The sequence below is a fragment of the Apiospora kogelbergensis genome, assembly GCF_038363985.1.
Source record: "Apiospora kogelbergensis strain CBS 113332 chromosome Unknown utg000003l_segment0_segment0, whole genome shotgun sequence".
NCBI lineage: Eukaryota > Fungi > Ascomycota > Sordariomycetes > Amphisphaeriales > Apiosporaceae > Apiospora > Apiospora kogelbergensis.
In genome coordinates this window covers 3,107,698-3,134,474 of record NW_027117420.1, presented here as the reverse complement: position 1 = coordinate 3,134,474, position 26,777 = coordinate 3,107,698, and the positions used below count along the sequence as shown (strand labels likewise).

The window sequence follows — 26,777 nt, the reverse complement described above, 5'->3', positions numbered from 1 at the left end:
ACCCATTGCCTTTGCGATACTGTTGAGAGAGAGAGAGGTTGTTATTGACCAACTACGTGGATCAGACACCCAAGTTAAAGCAGCTATGATCTTAGATCTACCAGGGATGGCGCGACAATTCTGTCCAACCTACGTATGTATCATTCAGCGTGCCGTAATACGCAGCAGGCAGGCCCATGTGCCTGGTAAGCTCGTCATTTGTTCGGCCCAGGAACTGTGAATTGATGCATGCTACTTAGATGACCGAAGAGGACAGACAAGGTCGGTAGGCGTAACGTATGTTGTTAGTAATGAAGAGCAGAACAGACGTCTCAGTACCATGTGTATCGTCGGTGATTGCAAACAGGCGCAAAACCAGAGATCGTCGAGCGATCTGCCGGGCCATTCCAGAGACAGCCTGACTACTTGCTTCTTTTCCCTTTTGGTGAGGCTGGCGGGCTGGAGTCCTGGGGTGGAGCCAACTACATACAATGGGAAACGGGTGTCGATGGGGCGCCGCAAGCTCTAGGCTCCATTCAATATTCTTTTCATCAGACAATCCGCCAACTAGGCCGACCAGCCAACCTGGAATCCTTCAGGCTCTCGCCATTAGAATGTCAAATGATACACGAGACCAATATAGGTATTTCACCGCAGGTATCGACCCGATTCCATCCAAACCAATGCAGTCGTAGTGACCGAAAAAGGCACAAGTTCCAGGCGCGACGCAGGGTCAAAGGAACGCTAGTCATTAAGCGAAAACAGGCGCCCCAGAAATTGCAGGTGAAGGGGTCGGAGGTCTTGACTCAAAAAGACCCGGCATAGAGACACGAGTGGCAGGAGAACAAGCCGCGCTCCTCAAGGTAAAAGATGCCTTGATGGATCTTCCGGGTTCCAACCTTTCGACTGCCGCTCTCACGCTCTTGAAATCGGTTCAGATTCGGAAGACCAAGAACAGAAACAGAATGGATTTTTGGCGGATGCTAGCAATCCATACTATATGCAAACTATCATCTAGAAATATCCCAGAGTAGACAAGTACCCAGTTTGTGCAATTCATTTGGAAGAGAGCAAGGAGAAGCCGCTGCCAGCTGCCAAGGTCTGTCAGTGCCACCTGCGGCTTAGAAGCTGCAGCCCATGCCAGGGTGGGCAAAAAAAAAGTTGGCCTGGAGCTTCGTGTATAAGAATGGGCAAGACTTATTAGAGGACGCTGCCGCCCACTTCGCAAAAGTCATCAGACCTGCATCCCGCATTTTGCACGCCCCTGCCGAGCCCTCCAGTCTCCCTGCCTTTTTTGTTCGGCCTCTCCCTCCCCCCAGCCAGCCCAGGCCCTCCAGCCAGACCAAAAAAAAAAAAGACAGGGACCCAACCTACCAAACGAGCGCAGACCATCCAAAATTCATCAGTAATAAGTCTCCAGCCACTCATTGCATCGCATTGCATCGCATACCATCGCATTGCTTCAATTCGTATCTGGTCAACGACGAGAACCATCTTCAACCTACAGACATTTTTATTCTTCTTGTTTTTCTTTTTGGTCAACACGGGTGCTGCGCATCAAGCCTCATTCACCTAATACCTTCAACAGTTCTGGAGAGGACTACTTCGACATTTGCGTGATCAACAGCTAGATCATCACTAGTCCATCACGGTCTCTAATACGTTGCGTTGCGTTGCGTTGTTGTCATACAGCTTGTCCCCACAATTGACAACTGATTCGCAGTTGTAAACCACCACCACTTATCAGGTTAGTCTCTATTGCCCTTCATGCGAGCATCACCCTCACTCTCTTTGTACTACTCTTATCCCCTTGCCCCTACGTACCCCCCCTTTGCAGGCCTAAATCTACACAGTCCAGTCGTAAATAATATTTGCGCAACACTGCATCCATGTTTCCTCGTCTAGTCTTCCTACTGGCTTGCATACATGGCGCGGCCTCTGAACCACCACCTTTGGTGTCGTAGAGTCTTTCGAGATCCTTCCATCTTCACGACCCTGAGCGTCGTAGGATGAAGTCATTCGGATGACGCGATGGGATCTATGAAGGCATAATCTTTGTTCTGTATAGTGCGGCTGTCCCGCATTATGGCGAATGATGTATTATGCCGTTCTATGAAGCTACCAGACTATAGAGTAACCCATGGAGATCATGGCCCCAACCAAAGCAACCTGGTTTAGCCAGCAGTTGCTGCCTTTTGTCTTGCATATTCGGTGCCTAGTAGACCAGTCGCTGTCTCTGGCTTGGAAGGCCCCAGGCTTGACTTCTGCTTAGACTTGTTGTTTTGCTTACACGTGACCCGTGTAATGCCCAGCCCAACTATGCCATTGCCACCTATCACGTTGCCACTCTTGCCGTTATGACGAGCAATACTGACTGAATGGCAGTCCTTTTTTGTGCGAAATGAACCTCCCTTGGCTCTAGGCCCCAAAGCCTCGGTGTGACAACAACAGCAACAATGGCCTCGAGATTAGACCGCCTGGTCACTATCCTGGAAACAGGTAGTACCAAGCTGATCAAAGATACCGCCGTCAATCAACTAGCAGATTGGCAGAAACAGCATCCAGAGGAGTTGTTCAATCTCCTCTCTAGGGTGGTGCCATATCTTCGCCACAAGGATTGGGATACGAGAGCCACGGCAGCCAAGGCTATTGGCAAGATCATTGAAAATGCCCCCGACTACGACCCCAACGAGGACGAAGACGCCTCTACCGCCAAGAAAGAGGAGCCCTCTATCGAGAATGGGCATGTGAAGAAGGAGGAGGATCCTAGCGTGTCACTGCCCACAGATGACTTCTTCAGGCTGGAAACGCTAGACGTCGCCATGATATTGAGATATGGGCGGGACTTACTGAGAACGGGTAGTGTTGACCTTGGATTGGCTAGTCTGGAACCGCATGCCCGGCTTGCACACCAGAAGAAGACCCTGATCGGCCGCATCGGATTACTCGGTCGGAAATTCGAAGATGACGAGGTACCGATCGCCGTCGAGAAGTCAGCTAGTCCGCTCACGCCGCAAGATTCTACGAATTCCAATGGTCTCGGCCGCCAGGACAGCATCAACGGCTCAAAACCTAGTCAGTCGACTGAAGAGTCAGGACTGAGTGCCAGACAACTGAATGTCCTCAAGAGAAAGCGGAAGAGAGATGCCCAAAAGGCGGCACAAGGGAAAGGCGGTTTCGGCGACCTATCTGTTCGCCGCTCCTTTACTGCTGGGTCTGACGGGCTCGAAGACCCTTCCATACCCGATTCGGACTCCAAGAAGGATACCAAACCGGACTATTTCTCACTAGATCGCCCTGAAGGAGTTGATGAAGACTCCAAGGTCGTTTCCGAATTCAAAGGCCCAGTCCTCCCGATCAAATCCGAGATCGAGACTGAGGATGAGTTGCAAGGAGCTGAATGGCCGTATGAGCGACTCTGCGACTTCCTCAAAATAGACATCTTCGACACCCAATGGGAAACGCGACACGGTGCAGCTCTCGGTCTAAGAGAAATACTGAGAGTTCATGGTGCGGGTGCCGGGCGGATGCGAGGAAAAGCGCGGGCCAGCAACGATGAACTTAACCGTAAATGGCTTGACGACATGGCCTGCCGGCTCTGCAGCGTTCTCATGCTCGACAGATTCACCGATTATGCCTCGGATACCTCGGTCGCCCCTATTCGAGAGACAATAGGCCAGACACTGGGTTCTTTCCTAAAACATCTTCCCACGACATCCGTTTATAGTGTATATCGGATATTGTACCGAATGGTTATGCAAGACGACTTGGGACTGGACAGACCTATGTGGTCTGTCTGCCATGGTGGCATGGTAGGCTTACGCTATGTCGTAGCTGTCCGCAAAGACCTTCTCCTACAACACAACGACATGATTGATGGTGTTGTGCGCGCCGTTATGAAAGGTTTGGGCGACAACGACGACGATGTGCGCGCCGTCAGTGCAGCGACACTCATTCCGATGGCCCAGGAGTTCGTTAAAACGCGCCCTGCGGCGCTGACTGGGCTTATCAACATTGTATGGGAAAGTCTGTCCAGCCTCGGAGATGATTTGAGTGCAAGTACCGGGAAGATCATGGATCTACTAGCCACTCTTTGCGGCTTCCCCGAAGTTCTTGAAGCTATGAAGAGCTCTGCTGAGCAGGATGAGGAGCGATCCTTTACACTCCTCGTACCCCGGTTGTACCCTTTCCTACGCCACACCATCACATCTGTACGGCTTGCTGTTTTGAAAGCCCTCGTGACTTTCGTGAATCTTGGCGAGGAGTCTCAAGGCTGGCTTGACGGTCGAACACTACGTCTCATTTTCCAAAACATTCTTGTGGAAAGAGACACAAGCACTCTCAACATGTCGATGGAGCTTTGGATGGCGTTGGTGAAATGTTTATCGCAGGAGCCGGAACGACTAACAGAGGAATTCTACCCGCACGTGGATGCTTTGATGCAGCTCACTTTACACCCAGTCGGTGTCTCCCGTCACCCAATTCCCATGAATGGCTCGCTATTTCAAAAGCCGTCTGGTGGCACTTACTATACGCCACCCACCCTTGTCTCGCAAGCGTCGCGAAAGGGGTCAGACGATGGCGAGCGGGCCGCGAAAAGACGTAGAAAGTCGACCAAGGTCGAAGAAGCACCCGTTTCAACCCACTCGCATGACTTGGATGGTCACATGATGCAGGGTGATGTAGACCTGGTTGGCATGGACACATTGATTCGATCTAGAGTCTCAGCAGCAAAGGCAATGGGCTTCATCATGTCTCAATTCCCTCTGGCAAATCTGGAGGTGTTTGATGCTACCTTAATACCAGGCTTCGCGTCGTCATATTCTTCAACTCAGATGGTGTCCTGCATTATCGTCGACGAATTCGCAAAGCATAGCCCCCAAGCCAAACTGGAAGCTCGATATGTAGAGCAACTGCAGAAGATGATCGAATCCGAGCGCCCGTCTCATTACCGAGACCTGGTCAGCTTTGTGCAACGGACGCGCGCGCAGTGTGTGCAACTCATCAATCTCTTCAGAGACCATGGCAAGGTCTCGCAAGGCAAGCTTCCAACGCTACCCGTAGTGGTGCAAGGCGAAGCTGAAGCAGGCCCTAACGCATTCTCCTTGGCAATGGCTGAGAAATGTGTTGGAGATGATTTTGATAAGCTAAGGAAAGCCATGGCTCCTGCACAGCGTCTGATAACCACGACTGACCTGAACGAGGCACGGAGGACCACAAATTTTGCTATCGAAGAAGCCAAAGCGATCAAAGGAGGTCGTGATATTCGGATCAAAGCTGCTGCCGCTTGTGCCCTTATCGCGATGAAGGTGCTGCCTAAGAAGCCCAGCCCTCTCATTAAGGGTATCATGGATAGCATCAAATCGGAAGACAACCAGCTACTCCAGTACCGCTCTGCCGATACCATCTCGCGCCTTGTGCAGCTCTTCACCGATAACGGACGCAGGGGCCCTGCCGACAAGGTGGTGTCAAATCTGATCAAGTTCTCTTGTATGGAAGTGGCGGAAACCCCAGAGTTCCCAGTTCATGCCCACAAGAAGGATTGTATCTTGTCTATGCAGAAGGAAGAAGACCGCGTTGACCATGAAGATGCCGAGAAGTGGGCCAGAGAGGCTAGGGAGGCTCGTATCACGCGTCGTGGTGCGAAGGAGGCACTTGAGGTTCTGGCACGGGCTTACGGGGCTGAGATCTTCGAGACGGTGCCAAGTCTTCAAAAGTACATGGAGCAACCGCTGGTGAAGGCCTTCTCGGATGAACTGCCTGCGGAAGCAAAGGACCCTGCAGTCACATTTGGTCAAGAGATCATTGATGCCATGTCGGTGATCAGAACGCTTGCGCCCACTTTACACGTGTCCCTGCACCCGTTCATCATGCAGCAAATGCCCCTTATTATCAAAGCTCTCCACTCGGAGCTCTCCGTCTACCGATACATGGCAGCCAAATGCATTGCTACGATATGCAGTGTCATTACGGTCGAAGGCATGACTGCCCTTGTTGAGAAGGTGCTACCATCCATCAACAACCCGGTAGATCTCCATTTCCGCCAGGGTGCCATCGAAGCTATCTATCATCTGATTGCTGTCATGGGTGATGGTATTCTGCCCTACGTCATTTTCCTCATTGTTCCTGTCCTGGGACGCATGAGCGATTCAGATAACGAGATTCGTCTAATATCCACGACTTCTTTCGCCACCCTGGTGAAGCTTGTACCTCTAGAGGCCGGTATTCCGGATCCTCCTGGCCTTTCCGAAGAACTCTTGAAGGGCAGGAACCGTGAGCGGACATTCATCGCGCAACTTCTGGACCCCAAGAAAGTCGAGTCTTTTTCGATTCCAGTCGCAATCAATGCTGAACTGCGCTCGTATCAGCAAGACGGTGTTAACTGGCTGAACTTCTTGAATAAGTACCATTTACATGGTATTCTTTGCGATGACATGGGCCTTGGCAAAACGCTTCAGACAATTTGCATGGTATCTAGTGACCATTACAATCGAGCCGAGGAATTCAAAAAGACAGGCGCCATAGATGTGCGAAGACTGCCTTCGCTCATCGTTTGCCCCCCAACACTCTCCGGACACTGGCAGCAAGAGTTTAAGACGTTTGCTCCTTTCTTGTCCGTGACCGCTTTTGTTGGTCCTCCTGCGGAGCGCAGAGCAAAGGCATCACAGTTCAGCACTGCCGATATTGTCATTACTTCGTATGAAGTGTGTCGTAACGATACCGAGTACCTGGAAAAGCAAAATTGGAACTACGTGGTGCTGGATGAAGGCCATCTGATAAAAAACCCCAAGGCTAAGATCAGCATGGCTGTCAAGAAGCTTGCAAGCAACCATCGATTGATATTGACAGGTACTCCTATCCAGAACAATGTTCTAGAGCTCTGGTCACTCTTCGATTTCCTCATGCCAGGATTCCTGGGGTCCGAAAAGGTATTCCTTGACCGATTCGCGAAACCGATTGCCGCCAGCCGCTTCAGCAAGGCATCCTCCAAGGAACAGGAAGCTGGTGCATTGGCAATCGAGGCTCTCCATAAACAGGTCCTGCCGTTCTTACTGCGCCGCCTTAAGGAGGAAGTCCTCAACGATTTGCCACCCAAGATCCTCCAGAACTACTATTGCGATCTGAGCGAGCTCCAAAAGAAACTATTCGACGATTTCAACAAGAGACAAGGAAGGAAGATTACAGAACAGGCTGGCCGAGATGACAAGGAAGCCAAGCAGCACATTTTCCAGGCCCTGCAGTACATGAGAAAGCTCTGCAACTCTCCAGCGCTCGTGATGACGCCAAGCAACAAACTCTATGACGACACGCAGCGTTTCCTCAGCAAACAGGGAACTAGCATCGAGGACCCCGTTCACGCTCCCAAACTCACAGCTTTGAAGGACTTGCTCGTTGACTGCGGTATTGGTATCGAGGGCACAGATGCCAACGATCCGCTCTATCAGCCTATCAAGCCCCATCGAGCTCTCGTCTTCTGCCAGATGAAGGAGATGCTCGACATGGTCCAGAACACTGTTCTCAAGCGCATGCTTCCATCTGTCTCGTTCCTTCGACTTGACGGATCCGTCGAGGCCAACAAGCGACAGGATATTGTCAACAAGTTCAACAGCGATCCCTCGTACGATGTGCTGCTGCTCACCACCAGCGTGGGTGGTCTAGGACTCAACTTGACGGGTGCCGACACCGTCATCTTCGTCGAACACGACTGGAACCCGCAGAGAGATCTCCAGGCCATGGATCGCGCCCATCGTATCGGACAAAAGAAGGTGGTCAACGTATACCGGCTGATTACACGAGGTACTTTGGAGGAGAAGATCTTGAGGTAAGCTGCTCCTGACGTCTATTGTACGTTTTCTTCGTTGCCCAGAATTTGCTGACTTTTTCTCCCAACAGCTTGCAAGCCTTCAAGATTGATGTTGCCTCCACCGTTGTGAATCAGCAGAACGCCGGCCTCGGTACCATGGACACGGACCAAATTCTTGACCTTTTTAGCTTAGGGGACTCCGGGCCCAGCCTTATCACGGAAAAGGGACAGGGCGGCGGCGGTTTGGAGGGCCGCGAGGAAGACATGGTTGATGTCGAGACGGGCGATGTGCGCGCTCCGGGAAAGAAGGCCTGGATGGACGACCTCGGCGAATTATGGGATAATCGGCAATATGAGGAGAGCTTCGACCTTGATGGGTTCATGAAGACGATGGGCTAGTCGTGAAGGCTAGACGGAATAGGTGTCAAACTACTTGCGGGGAAGTCCATTTTTGCCCCTTAACTACAGGAGAGAGGAACAGATCACCATTAACTACAATGGCATGAAGCAATGAAGAACAGGATCAAAGTGAGGCGTTTCCGGTTTCAATATTCCCCAGCAGTTGTGTACAGGTATAATGTATGTTATACATAGTGTTACTATTTTCAGCAGTCCACCACTCAGGCATCTTCATGGCGGTTTGCGATGGCTTCTCGCGTCGATGCATCCTTTAGCTTTGATTTTGTTTGCAGGTGGTTCAGAACGGACATGAGATTGTAGCCTCTCTTCTTCCCTCTACCTTCCATCATCTCTTTCACTGTAATCGACGCCATATTAAGCCATGAAACGGTTGACTGCCTGCTAAAGGGATAGCTGACGTAAATTTTAAAGCGGCGGCGATTCAAGGAACACTGCCTCGAAACCTCTACAATCAAGTGCAAACAGGTCTGCAATGTTGATGTTGTTGAAATCTGGATATTCAGCGACGTGTTATTGAATAGATTGCGCGATGACTCTACAGGACCAGAATCGCCACCATCAATGGTATCATCAGGGCAATAATACTGTAGCACCCTATACTGAATTCGCCACGTAAGCGGGATGCCAAGGAGACGTCGGGCGACTGAGCATTCGCTGACTCTGCGCCAGCAGAATCCTTGGGCTCATTGGGCGCACTGCCTCCACCCGATCCTGAACCGGCAGTGCCCGTGGGAACAGGACTTTCTGACGGCCTCGCCATCGTCACCTGGCCCGTCTTCAAATTAGGCTCGCCGGGAGCCCCCGTCTTCTCCGGGTAGTAGAACTCCATCCATGACGAACAGGCCTCGTAGCACGTGTGCGTGCCCATGAAGACGGTGTGGGCCGCGATCTGCGGCAGTGCGTACAAGGTGCCCTTCTCGTAGTCCCAGGTGACGGTCGGCGGCGTCGCTTGGTTTTGCTCTTGTCGCTTCTCCCAGGGCTGCGTGTTGGAGGTTGTCTGCATGGGCAGCGTTTTGCCCGATAGCTGTTTGATGGACGTCGCGTAGCAGTCCGGCATTGGGAGCATCATGAGCGAATACCCGACTCCGTCGTGTGAGGTCCGCGACTCTTGGCCGAGGCCCAGAGGCGCGGCTTGGAAGGGGTAGACTCTGTGGGGGGCTGATTGTCAGCAGGGACAAGGTGGGAGAGATGTAAGTAAGAATTGAAGGTAAACTTACGTAGGACAGCACGTCGTCACATAGTAGCTGATATCATAGCTGCCCTCGGGGTATTTGTACTGGTCGTATCCCGGCCGCGAGCTCACGACTGCCTCGCCGTACCCGGAGGGACACCCTTCATAATACGTTTTAACGGGGTTCTCCGCGTTTTCCTCTTGGCCGGCCACCGTGCCCGTCACGTACCCGGGCCCGGTCCCCGCGAGACAGGTCGAGGCCTCGGGGTTGCCGTAGCCGGGCACGCCGAACATGGGCACGGTGCACCGCAGCCAGTCGGGCGGCGACAGGATGTTGGCGCCGGGCGTGTCGTAGGGCACGTCCGTCAGGTAGCACTGCGTCGTCACCATCCAGTAGTTGGCGCTGTTGGAAGCATCTAGACAGGCCGTGTCGGGCGTGTACACGGCCGAGGGCGTCGGAGCCGGAGACGGCGCCACGGAGGCGACCGTCGCCAACGTCGATGTTATTCCGGCCATGGTTGTTGGATTAGTCGCAGCGTGAAATTGCAGGTGCGGGTGTGGAGAGCCCCGATTTGTTGCGATGATGATTTCAAGTCACTTTGGCGGGAGATCCGGCCTGCCAGAAACTACTAATGCAAGTGACGGTGGGTAGTACTTTGACCGTATGTATTGGTATGATATGTCAGGAGGGCCTATATATTTGAGGCAAAGAGGCAAACACTTGGCCTACGTGACGGAGCAAACAAACAAACAAGAAACCCGAGGGAAGATGGGGAACAAAGTCAAGCGACATCGTAATGATCGAGCCGCCGCATGGCGCATATCAGAGGTCGAGTGTGGTGGTGGTTCGCCGCGCGGCCGGTTTTCACGTTAGGGAGATTCCATCGTCGTCATTGTCGAGCTATCATCCTGGCAACGTGCATATGCCAAGTCGGGTAGCGGTAAGCAGGCTCTTGTCGATTGGACAGGCTGGCAGCTTGGCAGCCCTCCAAGAATGGGCGGACGGGCCAAAATGGATATTCGGCATGCCCTCAACACGAGCTTATACAATTCATCGGCTTTCTTTAGTAGCTGGATAGAAAATCTATAGGGCGCCTCCGCTGGCTCGGAAAAAAGAGCTCGACGGATGATCGAGGGGTATTAACAACATAGTGGGACAGGCTTATACAATTGGACCCAAGCGAAAACAGAAAGAAGGAAACACGTGAACTCCTATCCAATGCAGTCTCTCTGAACGCGCTCTCTCTTAAAACCAACAACCAGGATTTGTACCTATAGCCCGCGCCTCAAATGACAAAGTGCAATAGTCTCTTTTCGTACATGATAAGAAACGCGATTATCCCCCTGCACACAAAGTGCCCGTCTCTCTCAGGCAGCAGCGCCCTGCTGTGCTCCTGACCCGGAGTTCTCTGATGTTTCTGATGTCGCTGTCGGCGTTACCGGCTCGCCAGACCGACTGTTGTGGCTCGAGCCAGTTTCAGGGTTGGTGTTGCGCCGCTTGCTCTTACGGCCGAAGAAGTCGCCCAGGGTGCTAGTAACACTACGCGCGCGGCCCCGAAGCCCCTGCCGCTCGTCGCCGGCCTCCGTCGCCATTGGGTCCGTCACAGTCGCCGCCGAGGGCGTCGTCGGTGCCGTGCTGAGAAGAAGGTCTGGTTCTGTCGCGGTGGGCCGCAACAAGGCGTTTGTATACTGCGCCTCGAGGTCATCCTCATCCTGGGAGACAAATAGACTGGATCTTATGGTGGGCCGCAAGCGCCGGATCGACTTCCTTCGGGGCATGGTGTTTTCGTCCCCGCGTAGCAGTGTGTCGGCCACGACGGCCGTAACGGTCGAGGACAGTGGGGAGGGCGAGATGATAGTATTCGAGTAATGGTGACTGTGAGGCCTAGCCGATGAAAATGAAGGTCGTGGCGTAGTAGGTCTGTCTGATGGTGTATTCGTAGGGTGGGTTGTTGCAGGAGGCGGGGCTCCATACCCGGTAGTGGGCGATGGGTCAGTATTAGCAGAGGTAACCGAGTGTATCGTGACGACACTATCGTCCGAGAACGTCGGCATGAACCCGGGGTGTACCGGGCGGTCCTCCACCGAGTTCCGCCAGGGGTTGTTGAGTAGTGGGGAGGATTCCAGAGGCAACGAGGTACGCGACAACGAACCGTCTGGTTTTCTCGACGAGGGCATGCCCGAATTGTTGTGCAATATAGAACTCAAGGGGTTGTTTACCCCTGACTCGGCAAAACTGATCCGCGAGGCTCGTCGAGACGATTGACGCGAGGACGCAACGCTGGAGACGCTGCTTCTCTGTTGATGGTTGCCCGGCTTCGCCGGACGGTCGCCATTGGATTCCTGTTCCGTCAGGCCAATAGTTTCTTCGACGTTTTCATCATCCGACAGCTCGTCTTCGTCCTCGTGGCGGGGCCGGCCGCTGGTGATGAGAAAGACGCCGAAGAATGTTAAAGCGCATCCCCCAATGAACTTGATGCCTTGCTGCAAGGTGGTGCGCTCGAAGTCGCGGTACAGAATAGCACTTCCGATGATGACGGAAAGAGTAAACAGAACAAACTGGATGGGGATAACCTGGGTCGAATCGAAACGTTGAAGTGCTTTGTTCACATACCGAACCTGCATCACTGCAGTGCTCAGTAGGACAACGAGTAGCCCGTAGGTGACAGGGGTTGTGAATGCTCTCCAAAGGGTCGAGGACAGCATAGAAGAGACACCCTTGGTGGTCAGTGCCGTATAGCCTCCTACTTCATATTAGCATCCATCTCGATTGTTAGCATAGAGTATAGACTCACCAAACAAGCCAACAAGACCCAGGTCGATCAGGATGCTGCGATTGCCATATCTGGGGCTAGCCCACATGAGAATAATGATCAAGGAAATGGATATGCCCATGTAAATCTCGAATTCCATCGTTGTGATGGCGTCCCAGACATCGTGAGGTTCTAGTTTCGTTTCCTCCTGTTTCGCGCTCAGCACAACGGTTACAGCACCTGCAACCGCGATGACGACGCCCCAGAAGTCCCTGGCGCGGAAAATCTCGCCAAAGAAAAGGGGCGCGATAACACAGTTGGATATAAGGGCCACGACTCCTAGGGGGACACAATCGAGGCAGGCGCAAAGCCATAGGCCAAGAAATTACCCATCTCCCCCACCGTCATAAGCACCTGGCCCAGCCACCATGATGGCGAGTTTAGATATGTTGATGCGACCTGCTTCTCGTCGCTTGAGGTGCCGCTGAACGACGAGCCGCCGGATCCGTTTGAACGCATTAGAGGGCGCGATTCCAGCACATCATCTTCCTCGCCGACGTCGCTGTCATGGTCTGCGGCCGAGTCATTAGTTGCGCCGTATCCGTTCCGTCCGCCAGTCTGGACTCTCCTCAAGGCCTCTTTCGCCCGTTCTCTGGCTTCTGTTTTTCGCTTTTGCAGCTTGATATGCGAGTATCTCTGGACATTCAAGGCCAAGGCGATCAGGACGTTTCCGACAATAGACGTGATTATACCAATCAACGAACTCCAATTCCCGATATTGGGGCCCGACTCGTTCTCGTCGCCGTTGTCGCCCGAGCCAGCGGTGGCCCAGCCCGCGTCGTAACTCCTCGGCGTGACCGGCATTGTGAAGGGACTGTCACAGCGGGTGGCTTGACTGTGTCGCGGTCGTGGAAAATCGGTCCAGCAAGGAGTGGTAGGGACGAGCCTCGGTGGTGAGCTGCCGAAGCAGGCCGCTCTCTCTCTAGATGAACCGGAGGCGCTCGAGTAACCATGTGTAACCTGGGCTCGGAAACGCGTTTGACGGTCGCATTGCTAGGGGGCACCGACAAACCCCTTGGCATCAGGAGACTTTCAGGATCAACCAGGCAATGAGACGTGGGAAGTTGAGCATGCGAGGGAGACGTCTCGGGGCAAGTTCTGGAATTGTCAAAGGAGTGGTGAGTGCACGTGGGTAACAAAAGTCGCCTGCGAGTCGATTTGGATTGGTCCCCTAGATTTGATAGCTAGCTTCAACCATCGAAATCGACCTGAATCTCAGCGGGCATTGACGATTAGAGGGTCTTTTGGGGGGTGCTGCTCTGGCTCCTCTGGCTCCTCTGGGCTCCCCCCAAGAAATTGTGGTTCCTTGGGTTCTGCCCCGATGCCGACACAAGTGACAAGCGGTGCTCCGTCATCTTCTATGCTTGGATGCTTGGATGCTTGGCGTACCACATGCTCTAATGCCGAATGCTGTCACTTGAAGACTGACTGAAGCGCATCCGACACAGTGAGTGGGCAGTACAGTGGGTTCGGTTCATGCTGATTCGCGGTGGGGTTATGCATTGGGCGTGCTAGGCGTGGCATGACAGCACTAAACCTACACGTACTGACTTCGTAGCAAACATCTTTCAAGCTAAGCTCCTGGTCGTCTCCTTCAGCCTCGCCATCACCGCCTACTGTCTTTACCTCGAACGCCCGCCCTGCCCGCCACTCTCCTACCAATACTCCAAAATGAGCGACGACGACGACTTCCACGTCGAGGGGCCAGACTTGGCCGAGGATGATCCCATGCGCGCCTTTCTACCGACTTCTTTCGGCAAGAAATCCAAAGAGGCTGACATCTCCGCCCAACTCGAGCGCAGCAAACGGCCTACAGAAAGGTCAATGCCAGAGAAGGCGAAAGAGATCCAGCAACGATCAGAACCAGGCTCGGATGGTGCAGGCGGCAGCGACGGCGACGGCGACGAAGACCCCGACTCCGACTCCAACTCCGACGACTCGGATGAGGACGAATATCCCACGTCGCATGAAATGGTCATCAAGACGCACGACCGCGCAGTCACTTCCGTCTCGCTGGATCCCGCCGGTGGTAGATTGGTATCAGGATCCATCGACTGTACTGTGAAGCTGCATGATTTCGCTTCCATGACGCCTACCACCATTCGTGCCTTTCGAAGCGTTGATCCTTACCAGACCAAGGCTTCGGCTGCCTCCGAGGCCCATCCGATTCATCATGTCGAGTTCAATCCTCTCGCCGGCAGCATGCTCCTATGTATCTCTGCGCATCCCCAGGCCAAAATCTTGTCACGAGACGGTGACGTTATTACCGAATTTGTCAAGGGCGACATGTACTTGAGGGATATGAATAACACAAAGGGACACGTATCGGAAATCACCACTGGTACCTGGCATCCCACGGACAAGAATCTCTGTGTTACGGCGGGAACGGACAGCACATTGCGGATCTGGGACATCAACAATAAACGCAGCCAGAAAGAAGTCTTGGTCTTCAAGTCCAAGGCTCTTGGTGTTGCAGGCAGATCGAGAATGACTGCAGTTGCTTGGGAGCCGCAGCCCAAGGCGGCAGCAATGTCTTGGTGTCAGCAGCGTTGGACGGCACATTGGTCATGTGGAGTGGCAATGGCCCCTGGTCGCGACCTGCTGCCGAGATCAGAGATGCGCATAAGGCCAATACGTGGACTGGTGGTATTGACATCAGCTCCGATGGTCGCATGGTTGTGACAAGAGGCGGTGACAACTTGATCAAACTGTGGGATACTCGCAAATTCAAGGAGCCGCTGGTCACGGTTGACCATCCTTCGACCGCCGACCACTACCCAATGACAAATATCAAATACGGACCCAACTCGACTAGCATCATCACTGGCTCGCCCACCGGTCATTTGCATATCCTGAACCCAGGAAACTTGAAGGCGGAGTATACAACGCCTATTACCCCCGGCAAACCTCTAATCACCGTGAATTGGCAACCCAAGATCAATCAGATCATCACGGGCTCTGCCAACGGTGAAACCCATATTCTATACAACCCCAACATGTCCACGCGTGGCGCCAAAGATGTCATGTCGAGGGCACCTAAGAAACGGCACGTTGATGACAACCCCGAGTTCACTACAGATCAGTCCCTTGGCCTTTCGGGTGACGCGATCGTCACGCCTGGCGCATTGGCGGGGGCACGAAAGGCTGGTGTTACTGCTTCGGGTAAATCGAAGGATCCTCGAAGACCCCAAGTACAACAGATAACACCATTCATGCGCAATCAACCGGACTCGAAGCATGTCAGCGAAAACATCCCGCTGAGCAAGATGTTGTACGAAGATCCGCGGGAGGCACTGCTCAAATATGCAGATCTAGCCAAGAAAGACCCCAAGTTTACTGGCGCCTATGCAGAGACGCAGCCGGTGACTCAATACGCGGATGCGAGCGACAACGAAGAGGAGGAAGGCCCCGACAAGAAACGGGTCAAGCGGTGAAAGCTGGAGGGGTAAACAGCGGTACCTACGAGAGTGTCATGGTGGCTTTGCCTGGCTGCCCTAGTATGGGCCAAGACAGCCCAGGCGGATCAGGCAATAGGGTGTGAACGGCTGCCCCGAGCACCCCCCTGGCATTTGGGCGGCCGGCAGTGTCTCGACTGCCGCGATGGATTGTCTGGATCTACCTACGTGTTTACATGGGTCCAATTGGGATGTCATGTCTCGATGCGGAAACTGCCAGGCAGTCTTAACTAATCATGCGCGTATAATCTTACTTTTAGCCTCCAAAAGCTGTGGAGACGCGCTCTGGTAGGACAGCAGCGATTAAGCATAAAGATGGGAAGCTTTCCGTCATACGTGGTATGCGTCCTCTAAATATGTAAGTGCGCAACAAGGGAGTGGGATCGACCAATGAAACGAGGAGCGCAATTCTTGACGATCGTGTCCGAGTAACCAGGTTATACTGCCAATAAGCTTTTGGTTGCATGGCTGAAAAAGAAACTCATTCATTGACTGCTGGCAATTGCCATTGCGACTAGGAGCGGGACATGGAGCGAGTTGCCAAATGGCCACCAACAATGCTCTCACTCAGCTCACGGCCGCGCGTGATCAGCCCCCGCCATGCCAGGCATATCTACCAACTCCCATAGACCATGATAGAATCCTTCTTGAACACTGTGACAGCGATATTGGTCTTCCCGTGAAAGCAGGCGATTCAACATGAGCCACGATGAAGCATAGCTGTATCTTTGGAGCGGCATTGAATCCTGATTGGCTGGAGATCTAGGACCAAGTATCCACATGGGCAGCCTGGTCCACTCGGATGATAGTGTCGCCGGTGGAACGGACCACCGGGCGCACCCTGCACGCAAAAACACACTTGGCACGCTTCCCGATTTCAGGCCGTCGGCAGTGGTCAGTGTTCCCAGCCAGCAAATTTGGCAAAGGCTCCCCAGGTTCGTCTCTCACATCAAACCATCTCACTCCACGCCATCAATCGGTCGCGCATCCAAAAAACGAGCCGCATCGCCTATCCCCCCTCTAATTCCATCGACAACCATCGGGAAGAGGCAGCAACCTTCGTTTTCCGGCACTTTTGCACCACCCGACCGGCTCTTCAACCGACTTTTTCGACGCGGCCGTTTCTGACCTCCAAATCCGCCCTCCGCGTCCCACGTCCTCTTGCCATTTGCGAAGCCCATACCTAACCTTTACATACACTACCACCACACCCGCGCTCGCTTTCTAGTCTCCACAGCGCGTTTTGATCGACTATTCATCCATCTCCCATCGCAGCCTTTATACATATTTCGCTTTAATCGCGTCTGGAACTGCATTATCTTTCGTCTGACTGCGCCCCCTGGCTGTCTGCGTTGCAATTACGCGCTGCCAGAATTCTTTGTCCAGAATTGCCGAGATATCAACGTAAGTCCGGCGCAACACCACCCACCCCATAGCTTTTGCGACGCGTCCTGTCCTATCTTTCCATGCCATCTATCTGCTGTTCCCACTGTGCTATCACGATCCCGTTTCCTTTCTTTCCCTGCTGGGAATCGAGCGACGGGCCATTTTACTAACGCGATCTCTCCCAATCAGTCGACACTGTGCAGATTATCATGACATTGTTGTGATCAGCGACCCTACAACAGCTCGAAGCCGCAGTTCCATACAAGCCCACTTGACCGGTTACTTGCAAAGTGCCGGATCTTGATCATGGCATCGGTTCAGGCACCCCCTGCTGTCCAGCATCCTGGACCTCAAGGAATGCCGCAGCAGATGAATGGCGCGCAGATCAAGGAGATGTTCATGGTTAGTATACCGTAACCCCATCTGCCGAGCGGGAGTCAGAGCCGTTGCTTTGTTCACGCCTGGCTCGCCATGCGTCGCGTGTGCTAATTCGTTTACAGCGTTTTAAACAAATGCAAGAACGAGGTGTACCCAAGTCAGATCCCGAGTATATGAGACTCAGCCAGATCTTGGTAAATGTTCAGCAACAGCAGCAATTGCAAAATGCCTACCGCGCTCAACAACAACAACAACAGGCGCTCCAGATGCAACAGCAGCAGCAACAACAACACCAACAGATGCAGCAACCTCATGCCACCAATGGCGGACAAGTCAATGGGGCACCTTCCGGATCCCAGGCCCAGCAGACACCCGCGCCTCAGTCATCACAACCGCCCAGTTCAGCAGCGCTGGGCGCGTCTGCACTTCCCTCCACATCAGGCTCTGCCCAACCCACCGCGGCCTCGCCTTCAACGGCATCTTCAGCCTCCCAGTTTTCTCAGCAGCAACTTAGTCTGTTGAGACAGCAGATCCAGGCTTTCAAGTTCCTTGGCAAGAATGCCGGTGTTCCCTATGCCGTGCAGCAGGCCCTCAGTGCCCAGCGCCAACGTAGACAGGCCGTCGTTGAGCACTCGACTCCGGCTCAGCCTGCCCCTGCTTCCGCTGCTACTCCTGCCCCCGAATCCGTCAAAGCCGCGTCCGTAGGACCTGATGTGGCTCCCGCTGAACCCGAAGCTCCGGCTATCCCCAAGGGACCCACGTATAAGATAGTCAAGTCGCCATACAAGTCGGGTCTTTTGCGACAAGAGATCAGCTATTCCGAGCACAGTCAAAGGAAACAGCGTCTGGTCGTGCCCAGTTGTTTCCCCGTCGGCGTCGACTTGGAACAAATGAGGTTTGAACGGGAGAAGGCCATTTTCGGCCGCATGCATATGCGGTATTCCGAACTCAAGTCGCTTCCTGGTAACATCGCTCATTGGGATACAACGAAGGACACAATCGAGGCAGATGACACTTTGAAGCGGAAAGCCATCATTGAAATGAAGGCACTGGGTCTCTATGCCAAGCAGCAACTTCTCCGCGAAAAGGTCGGGCGGCAGATGATGCATTACGATAACCTAGCTATGACTACTAATCGCAGTCAGTATCGTCGCACCAAGAAGCAGAATGTTCGCGAGGCGCGTATTACCGAGAAGCTGGAGAAGCAACAACGAGATGCTCGCGAACACCGCGAAAAGAAGAAGCACATCGACTTCCTCCAATCTGTGCAGAACAACAAGTCTGAGATCCTCGAGAGTGCCAGCGGGGCTAGAGCCAGAACTGCGAAGATGGGACGCACGATGTACTCTCATCATTTCAATATCGAAAAGGAGGAGCAGAAGCGCATCGAGCGAACTGCCAAGCAACGTCTTCAGGCCTTGAAAGCCAACGACGAAGAGGCTTATCTCAAACTGCTTGACCAAGCTAAGGATACGCGTATCACCCATCTTCTCAAGCAGACCGACGGTTTCTTGGCTCAGCTTGCCTCATCTGTCAAGGCACAGCAACGACAGGCATTCGAGCTGCATGGCAATGGCGCTGCCCCCGAGGATGAGGAAAGCGAAGTCGACGAGGGAGAGGACGAGGATGGCGGCCGCAAGATCGACTACTATGCAGTGGCCCATCGCGTCAAGGAAGAAGTCACACAGCAAGCTGACATACTCGTTGGTGGTAGCCTCAAAGAGTATCAGATCAAAGGTTTGCAGTGGATGCTGTCGCTCTACAACAACAATCTCAACGGTATTCTCGCCGATGAAATGGGTCTCGGAAAAACTATCCAAACCATTAGTTTGGTTACCTATCTCATCGAGAAGAAGCAGCAAAACGGACCATACCTGGTCATTGTGCCTTTGAGTACTCTGACTAACTGGAACCTTGAGTTCGAGAAGTGGGCTCCGTCCGTCGCCAAAGTTGTTTACAAGGGCCCGCCGAACGCTCGAAAGCAACAACAGGACAAGATCCGCCAAGGCCGCTTCCAAGTCTTGCTCACGACGTACGAGTACATTATCAAGGATCGCCCGGTCCTGAGTAAGATCAAGTGGTTCCATATGATCATCGACGAAGGTCACCGTATGAAGAACACGAACTCGAAGCTCAGCGCGACTATATCGCAGTACTACAGCACTCGATTCCGTCTTATTCTTACTGGTACTCCTCTCCAGAACAACCTTGGTGAGCTGTGGGCTATGCTCAACTTCGTCCTGCCGAACATCTTCAAGTCGGTCAAGACGTTCGATGAGTGGTTCAATACACCTTTCGCAAACACCGGCAGTCAGGACAAAATGGAGCTCAATGAAGAAGAGCAAATTCTCGTCATTCGCCGTCTCCACAAGGTCCTGCGACCCTTCTTGCTGCGACGTCTGAAGAAGGATGTCGAGAAAGATCTTCCCGACAAGACAGAAAAGGTCATCAAGTGCAAGTTCTCCGCCTTGCAAAGCCGTTTGTACAAGCAGATGGTCACTCATAACAAGATTGCTGTAAGCGACGGCAAGGGTGGAAAAGCCTCTGTCCGCGGTTTGAGCAACATGATCATGCAGCTCAGAAAGCTCTGCAACCATCCTTTCGTGTTTGACGAAGTCGAGAATCAGATGAACCCCTTGAGCACGGCCAACGATTTACTGTGGAGGACATGCGGCAAATTTGAGCTTTTGGACCGAATTCTCCCCAAGTACAAGGCCAGTGGCCACAGAGTTCTCATGTTCTTCCAGATGACAGCCATCATGGACATCATGGAGGATTTCCTTCGTTTCCGCGGCATGCAGTTCCTTCGACTTGATGGTACCACCAAATCTGAAGATCGATCGGATCTGCTAAGGGTGTTCAACGCACCCGATTCGCCTTATTTCATGTTCTTGCTTTCCACACGTGCCGGTGGTCTCGGTCTCAATCTACAGACTGCTGACACTGTCATCATCTACGATTCTGATTGGAACCCGCATCAAGATTTGCAGGCTCAAGATCGCGCTCATCGTATCGGACAGAAGAACGAAGTCAGAATTCTCAGACTTATCAGCTCGAATTCGGTCGAGGAGAAGATTCTGGAGCGAGCAAGATACAAGCTTGACATGGATGGCAAGGTCATCCAGGCAGGTCGGTTCGATAACAAGTCTTCGGAGACGGATCGTGACGCTATGCTGCGCACATTGCTTGAGTCTGCCGACATGGCCGAGACCGGTGACCAAGACGAGATGGATGATGAGGAGCTCAACATGATCCTTGCTCGAAGCGACGACGAAGTGACTCTCTTCAATAAGCTCGATGAGGAGCGAGCCAAGGATATGACTTACGGCAACGCCCCCGGCTCCAAGCAAACGCCCCGTCTCATGGCCGAGAATGAACTTCCGGAGATCTACCTGAACGAAGGTAACCCTGAGCCAGAAGAGGAGGAGGAAGTTCTTGGTCGCGGCGCTCGTGAGCGCACTCGCGTGAAGTATGACGACGGCTTGACTGAGGAGCAATGGCTCATGGCTGTTGATGATGACGATGATTCGCCAGAGGCCGCGGCGGCGCGAAAGAATGCGCGCAAGGAAAGAAGGGAAACCAATAAGTTCAAGCGCCTGGCCGCCTTCAACAATACTTCCGGGGCAGACTCTCCCAGCGCTAGTAGGGCGTCCACTGAAGAGGTTGAGGTTGAGACACCGCCAAAGAAGCGCGGTCGCAAACCGGGCAGCAAGAACATTGAGAAGCGGAAGGTTGAAGATGAGGATGGCGAGCCGCCTGCCAAGAAGCGCCGAGGGCCGGGCGGAAGGCCCAAGGCCGTCGCCACTAACGGCATTGACTCTCGCATACCGCCTGAGACGCGACAGATCTTGCAGAGGACTCTTCGCAGCATTTTTGACGGGCTGATGTCATTGGAGGTTGACGACCCCATCGAACCCGAAGAGAAAGAAGACGATGGGGACGACGAGCCCGCCAAGCGACTGATCATTGGTCCTTTCGTCAAACTGCCCTCGAAGCGCGACTACGGCGATTACTACGTTCTCATTCTTAGCCCTATCTGCATGAACCAGATCTCGGCGAAGATCAAGAAGGAGGAGTACAACAGCGTCAATGACATGCGCAAGGACATCATGCTCATGTGCAGTAACTGCAAGACGTACAACGAAGACGGCAGTCTGCTCTACTCTGATGCCATTTTCATGGAGGTGAGTTTCATAATACAAGGACAGTGATGAGTTTGGACTAACCACGATGGATAGAATTTCTTTAATGACAAGGCGCAAGAAGCCCTTCGCGCGCATCCAGAGCTGGCCGAGCTTGAGGAACCCTCTGTCAAAGAGGGCAGTGCTGCGCCGACGACCAGTGCTGGGACCCCTCAGCCGCTGGCGAATCCTACTCGGATCAAACTGGTGTCGACGAATGGGGTCGCCCCCGTGAATGGAGAGGCCAGCGGCGCTCCTAGTGAACAGGGCGGCGAACAATAATGGCTGCTGGCAAACTTCTTGGGCAGCATCACAAGAGTCAATCCGATAGACCTGCGACTTTCCTCTTCACTTCTGGTTTTCTTTGATCTGCCACGGAAAGATCGAGGAGAATTTGCATATTAGGCTGTTGTGACATCTTTGCAAAACACGGAAAATTCGTTGGGGCGTTAGGGTTGCTTTTTTTTAATCTACATCAAGGGCAACGGACCTCGACGGTAAAGAGGAAACGATTGGTACGTGTATCAGAAACTCACAACTTTGGGGATTGCACCTACGTTGTTTTGGGCAAGCAAGGAAAGGGACCAACGAAAGCGATACCCCTACCTTAGCTTTTTTATATGCTTCTATGTCTTCCTACTCTTACGAGGGCGGGAGAGGCGGTTTCAGGCTCTGGAGCATGGAGAAGGATCCTCTATCCGGGGGTTCCAAGAAGAGACTGTAGGAATAAAGGATGAGCGATCCTGACAGTGTAGCAGATGTACTTCTAATAGAGATAGTGCACAAGACTCAATGCATTATAAATTTCATATCAACTTTAGCGAGGCTTTCTTCGGGGCTTAACCCTGTAGTCCTAGTTCTTTCAATATAGCCTCGTTGTGCTGTCCAACAGTTGGCACTTCGTCTATCTTGGCCTCATCGGCATTCAAAACCCCTGGTGGAAGTAGAGCAGGCACAGGACCTTGTGGAGTCCCAACCTCTATCCATCGATCTCGCGCTTTGAGCTGCGGGTGTTCCCAAACGCCCTGCATGTCGTTCACCTTGGCGTTGGCGATGCCCGCCGCGTCGAGCCGCGCAATCACCTCTTCCGCTGAGAGCTGGGCAAAGACCCCGATTATGGTTTGCCGGAGCGCTTCGCGATTCTCAACGCGCTTCGGGTTGGTGGCAAATCTCGCATCCGTTGCGAGCGCCGCGTCTTGCAGCACTTCGGCGCAGAGCCGCGTCCACTCTCGTTCGTTCTGCACGCCCAGCATGACAGAGCCCCCGCTTTCGCCTTCTCCTTGGGCGTCACCACCCGTCTCGAAGGGGCCGTACGGGTAGATGGAAGCGTGGGAGGCGCCCATGGGCCGGGGGCCCGGTTGACCCTGGTAGGCGTAGTAGAGCGGGAAGCTCATCCACTCGACCATGGCCTCGAGCATCGAGATGTCGATCCGGCAGCCACCGCCACCGGCCCCTCCCGTCTTGTCCCGCCGCATTAGCGCCCCCATGATGCTGGTCAGGGCGTACATGCCCGACGCGATGTCGGCGATGGATATGCCGACCTTGACGGGCGACCGTCCGTCCGCGCCGCCCGTCGTCGATAACAGACCCGCCTCGCTTTGTATCAGCAGGTCGTACGCCTTCTTGTCGCGGTAGGGCCCGCTGCTCCCGTACCCGGAGATGTCGCAGACTATGAGGCTCGGGTGGTCCCGGCGGAGGGTCTCGTACGAGAGGCCTAAGCGGTCGGCGGCACCGGGGGCCAGGTTCTGGACCAAGACGTCGGCGGGCAGCTTAGCGATGAGGGTTTTCAGGACGGACAGATCCTTGGGGTCCTTTAGGTCCAGCGCTAGGCTCTCCTTGGACCGGTTCGCCCAGACGAAGTGCGAGGATAGTCCCGCCCCGACCCGGGAGTCGTAGGATCGGGCGAAGTCCCCGCCTCCGGGACGCTCGATTTTGATGACCCGGGCGCCGAGATCAGCGAGCTGGCGCGTGCAAAAGGGGGCGGCGATGGCTTGCTCGAGGCTTACTACGGTGATGCCGTGCAGGGGCAGATATGTCTTCTGGTCGGGCTTGGAGTTGGGGTCTGGTTTTGGTGTTGCTGACGATGCAAGGTATCTTGTGCTCGTCCAAAAGGACGACACCGCTAGCGATGACGTGATTTTTGTTGGCCTCCAACTCGGTGGTGCGAGGGACACAGATGGCCGGCCATGGAGATGCATAAGGCGGATGTAGCTTCTTGGTGTTCTACCTGCCATCTCCTATGAACTTATAAGTCAATATTCTATCTACTTACTAGCAGATGACCAACGGCACTCAGACTCTTATGATCCTAGGCACAAATGACTTTGGTGTGGCAGGATCAAAGTCGTCAGGATCATGCTACAAATGTTTATACAGTGTTGTCTACTTGACTTACAAGCCGAGGTCCACTTGAAAGGAGATCTGACCCCCGATTTCCTTGGCGATCTTGAGGTGCGGAGTGCGGAGTGCGGAGAGGAGATGAACTCTACTGGAAAGCCACCGCCAGACTAGGTGCCATAGCTAGGCAGGTCTTGGAGGATATAAAGATATTCGCCTACTACTTTAATTGTCTGTATAAGTGGCGATCTGCCTGATGGATAACCTGCCGAGGCTCGTTAAGAAAGTACGATCCTAGTTCAGGGAAACTTCCAACCCGATATTTGTTTTAACCCCCGGGTCGGCTTATTCATTACCGAGAGGCTTTCCGGTTTCGTCAACGTAAAGCTCAGAGCGGCTAATATGTATCGAACATTGCGCGTGACTGGAAAGGCCAGTTACGTCTTTACCGGATCTCTCTTGCAATATGCCGGGCCAACTATTTTATGCAGAAGTGGCACGTTCCACAACCGATGCTTCTCAGCAACGAGCGGGCGGCGTATTATGGAAACCACTGGTTTCACCGAGAACCAGATGACAGTTCGAGAAGCCGTGGCGACCTTATGCGCCAAGTTCCCCAACAGCTACTGGCAAGAGCACGACCGGAACGAAGAAGACCCGACGGAGTTCCACGCAGCCCTGGCCAAGGACGGGTGGCTGGGCATCGCCCTACCGGAAGAGCTGGGCGGTTCGGGGCTCGGTATCTCGGAAGCCACCATGATGATGCAGACCATCGCCGAGTCAGGGGCGGGCATGGCGGGCGCCCAGTCGATCCACGCCAACGTCTACGCGACCCAGCCCCTGGCAAAGTTCGGCACCAAGAAACAACGGGAGCACACCATCCCCCGCATCATCGCCGGCGAGTGGCGTACTTGCTTCGGCGTCACAGAGCCCGACACGGGGCTCGACACCCTCCGCCTGCGGACCGCGGCTCGTAAGAGCGCCGACGGGCAGTCCTATAGCGTAACGGGGCAGAAGATATGGATCACGTGCGCCCAGGTCGCGCGCAAGATGATGCTGCTCGCGCGCACGACGCCGCTCGAGGAGGTCCGGAAGCCCAGCGAGGGCCTGTCGCTGTTCTGTATCGACCTCGACAGGCCATCTTCATCCTCAGCCTCCTCCTCCTCCACCGGGTTGGAAATGCGCAAGATCAAGAAGATGGGCGGACGCGCCGTCGACGCCAACGAGGTGTTCTTCGATAACTACCAGATCCCCGCCGACGCCCTCGTCGGAACGGAAAACCAGGGGTTCAGGGCTATTCTGCACGGCATGAACGCCGAGCGCTGCTTGTTGGCGGGCGAGGCCCTGGGGTTGGGTTATGCAGCTGTGGCGCGCGCGGCTGGCTACGCTCGGGAGCGGGTGGTGTTTGGGCGGCCTATTGGGGCGAACCAGGGAATTGCGCACCCGCTCGCTGATGCGTACATGCGGCTTGAGGCCGCTAAACTGGTAAGCAGCTTTCCGTGGGTTTACTTCCTTACTGTCTTTTCTCTGTCCATCCATACCAGTTTGTCTCGAGGAGGGTGCCGAGCATGCGGTTCGGGGCGTCATTTCCCTCCTACACGATACCTCCTCCCAAAGGCATCGAACGCGTTTTATTCCGAAGAAGAACGACCAATACTAACGACTGAGTATCAAAATAGGCAACGTACCACGCAGCCCGGCTGTACGACGGAAGCACCGCGGCAGAAAAGGAAAGGGCGGCGGGTGGCGACGATAAGAATGTAGGGGTGATCCGACAAGACGCCGTGGCGGTGGCGGCCAACAGTGCCAAATACCTTGCGGCCGAGGCAGCATTCACGGCGTGCGAAAGGGCGGTCCTGACGCATGGCGGCATGGGGTATGCGGCCGAGTACGACGTCGAGCGGTGGCTGCGCGAGTGCCTGGTCCCGAGGATCGCGCCCGTTTCAAGGGAGATGATTATGAATTATATCGGGGAGAAGGTGCTGGGGCTTCCGAGGAGTTATTAGACCAATTTTTTGAGTGTCTTTAACTACATGGCTACATAGGAAAGAAGGCGTCGGGGCTGGATACACGCCAGGTACTTCAGCCAACCGAGAGGGATATACAGATGTATATACCGTTGGTGTTGGTGTGAGTAAGATGGTTTTGGCTAAGATGTTTTGCTACTGTAGTAGCTTGGCGTCTTAGCCTGCTCACAGCGAAGGCCCGTCCTACCAAATGCAAAGTGATATAACACAACGCCAACTCACTTTCCACACAAGCAATGAGCCTTCTTCCATCCACAGTCATCAAAGCTGTAGGTGAATAGACCCGTGTGCTTGCTAAATTGCCTCTTTTTTTATTTGGTACGAGCCAATGGTTCTTGAATTCAATGGCATCAAATATTCTCAAATTACCAGAAAAGGGGCACGATGGCAGACAACAGAAGCTCACTCTCTGTTGCCAACAGATACGAGCTTACCGACAGTCAGCATACTTCGAGTGACGTGTGAAGTTTCATCTGTTGCAACTGCCTTTGTTCCTGGACTTAAGTTATATCGAGTTCTCTCGGCCAGATCTGACGCCCAACAAAGAGTTTCAGCACTGAGCTATTCACCTCACAGTATCCATATGACTTGTCACACTCGAGGTCAACGTATTTCATCTACGTGTGGGGATATTCGTCGGAATCTGGTTGAGTCATCACGTGTGACTATCTCCATCCCATATTTCCAAAGAAAACATGCCCAATATTTCGAGGACTCAATCCGTCCAAGGTGGTCGAGAGCACGCGAGTACCGTGTCTGGGAAACACGAATCTCATCTGAATGTGCACAACTGATCACTTCCAGCCTGAACAATGCGTCAGTTCAT

General features: G+C 53.7%; 7 protein-coding genes across 7 annotated transcripts; 4 read left to right on the top strand and 3 right to left on the bottom strand.

Moving 5' to 3' along the window:
• Nucleotides 1-2,435: 2,435 nt before the first annotated feature.
• PG998_005776 (uncharacterized protein) lies at nt 2,436-8,182 on the top strand (the record flags this gene model as incomplete). Its single annotated transcript, XM_066872594.1, has 2 exons — nt 2,436-7,801; nt 7,873-8,182. The coding sequence occupies 2 exons, from the start codon at nt 2,436-2,438 to the stop codon at nt 8,180-8,182; spliced, it is 5,676 nt and encodes a 1,891-aa protein (XP_066732691.1).
• A 556-nt stretch (nt 8,183-8,738) lies between these two features.
• PG998_005775 (uncharacterized protein) lies at nt 8,739-9,890 on the bottom strand (the record flags this gene model as incomplete). The annotated part of the gene is made up of 2 exons (XM_066872593.1): nt 8,739-9,351; nt 9,421-9,890. 2 exons carry the CDS (start codon nt 9,888-9,890, stop codon nt 8,739-8,741), a joined length of 1,083 nt encoding a protein of 360 aa, XP_066732690.1.
• Nucleotides 9,891-10,742: 852 nt separating this feature from the next.
• Nucleotides 10,743-12,991, bottom strand: PG998_005774 (uncharacterized protein; the record flags this gene model as incomplete). Its single annotated transcript, XM_066872592.1, has 3 exons — nt 10,743-12,118; nt 12,170-12,466; nt 12,517-12,991. 3 exons carry the CDS (start codon nt 12,989-12,991, stop codon nt 10,743-10,745), a joined length of 2,148 nt encoding a protein of 715 aa, XP_066732689.1.
• An 867-nt stretch (nt 12,992-13,858) lies between these two features.
• Nucleotides 13,859-15,621, top strand: PG998_005773 (WD40-repeat-containing domain protein; the record flags this gene model as incomplete). The annotated part of the gene is made up of 2 exons (XM_066872591.1): nt 13,859-14,654; nt 14,702-15,621. 2 exons carry the CDS (start codon nt 13,859-13,861, stop codon nt 15,619-15,621), a joined length of 1,716 nt encoding a protein of 571 aa, XP_066732688.1.
• A 1,713-nt stretch (nt 15,622-17,334) lies between these two features.
• On the top strand, nt 17,335-21,869 carry PG998_005772 (chromatin remodeling complex SWI/SNF- component SWI2 and related ATPase; the record flags this gene model as incomplete). The annotated part of the gene is made up of 3 exons (XM_066872590.1): nt 17,335-17,430; nt 17,529-21,590; nt 21,645-21,869. 3 exons carry the CDS (start codon nt 17,335-17,337, stop codon nt 21,867-21,869), a joined length of 4,383 nt encoding a protein of 1,460 aa, XP_066732687.1.
• Nucleotides 21,870-22,426: 557 nt separating this feature from the next.
• PG998_005771 (uncharacterized protein) lies at nt 22,427-23,821 on the bottom strand (the record flags this gene model as incomplete). Its single annotated transcript, XM_066872589.1, has 1 exon — nt 22,427-23,821. The coding sequence occupies one exon, from the start codon at nt 23,819-23,821 to the stop codon at nt 22,427-22,429; it is 1,395 nt and encodes a 464-aa protein (XP_066732686.1).
• A 505-nt stretch (nt 23,822-24,326) lies between these two features.
• Nucleotides 24,327-25,930, top strand: PG998_005770 (acyl-CoA dehydrogenase/oxidase; the record flags this gene model as incomplete). Its single annotated transcript, XM_066872588.1, has 2 exons — nt 24,327-25,409; nt 25,604-25,930. The coding sequence occupies 2 exons, from the start codon at nt 24,327-24,329 to the stop codon at nt 25,928-25,930; spliced, it is 1,410 nt and encodes a 469-aa protein (XP_066732685.1).
• Nucleotides 25,931-26,777: the final 847 nt, after the last annotated feature.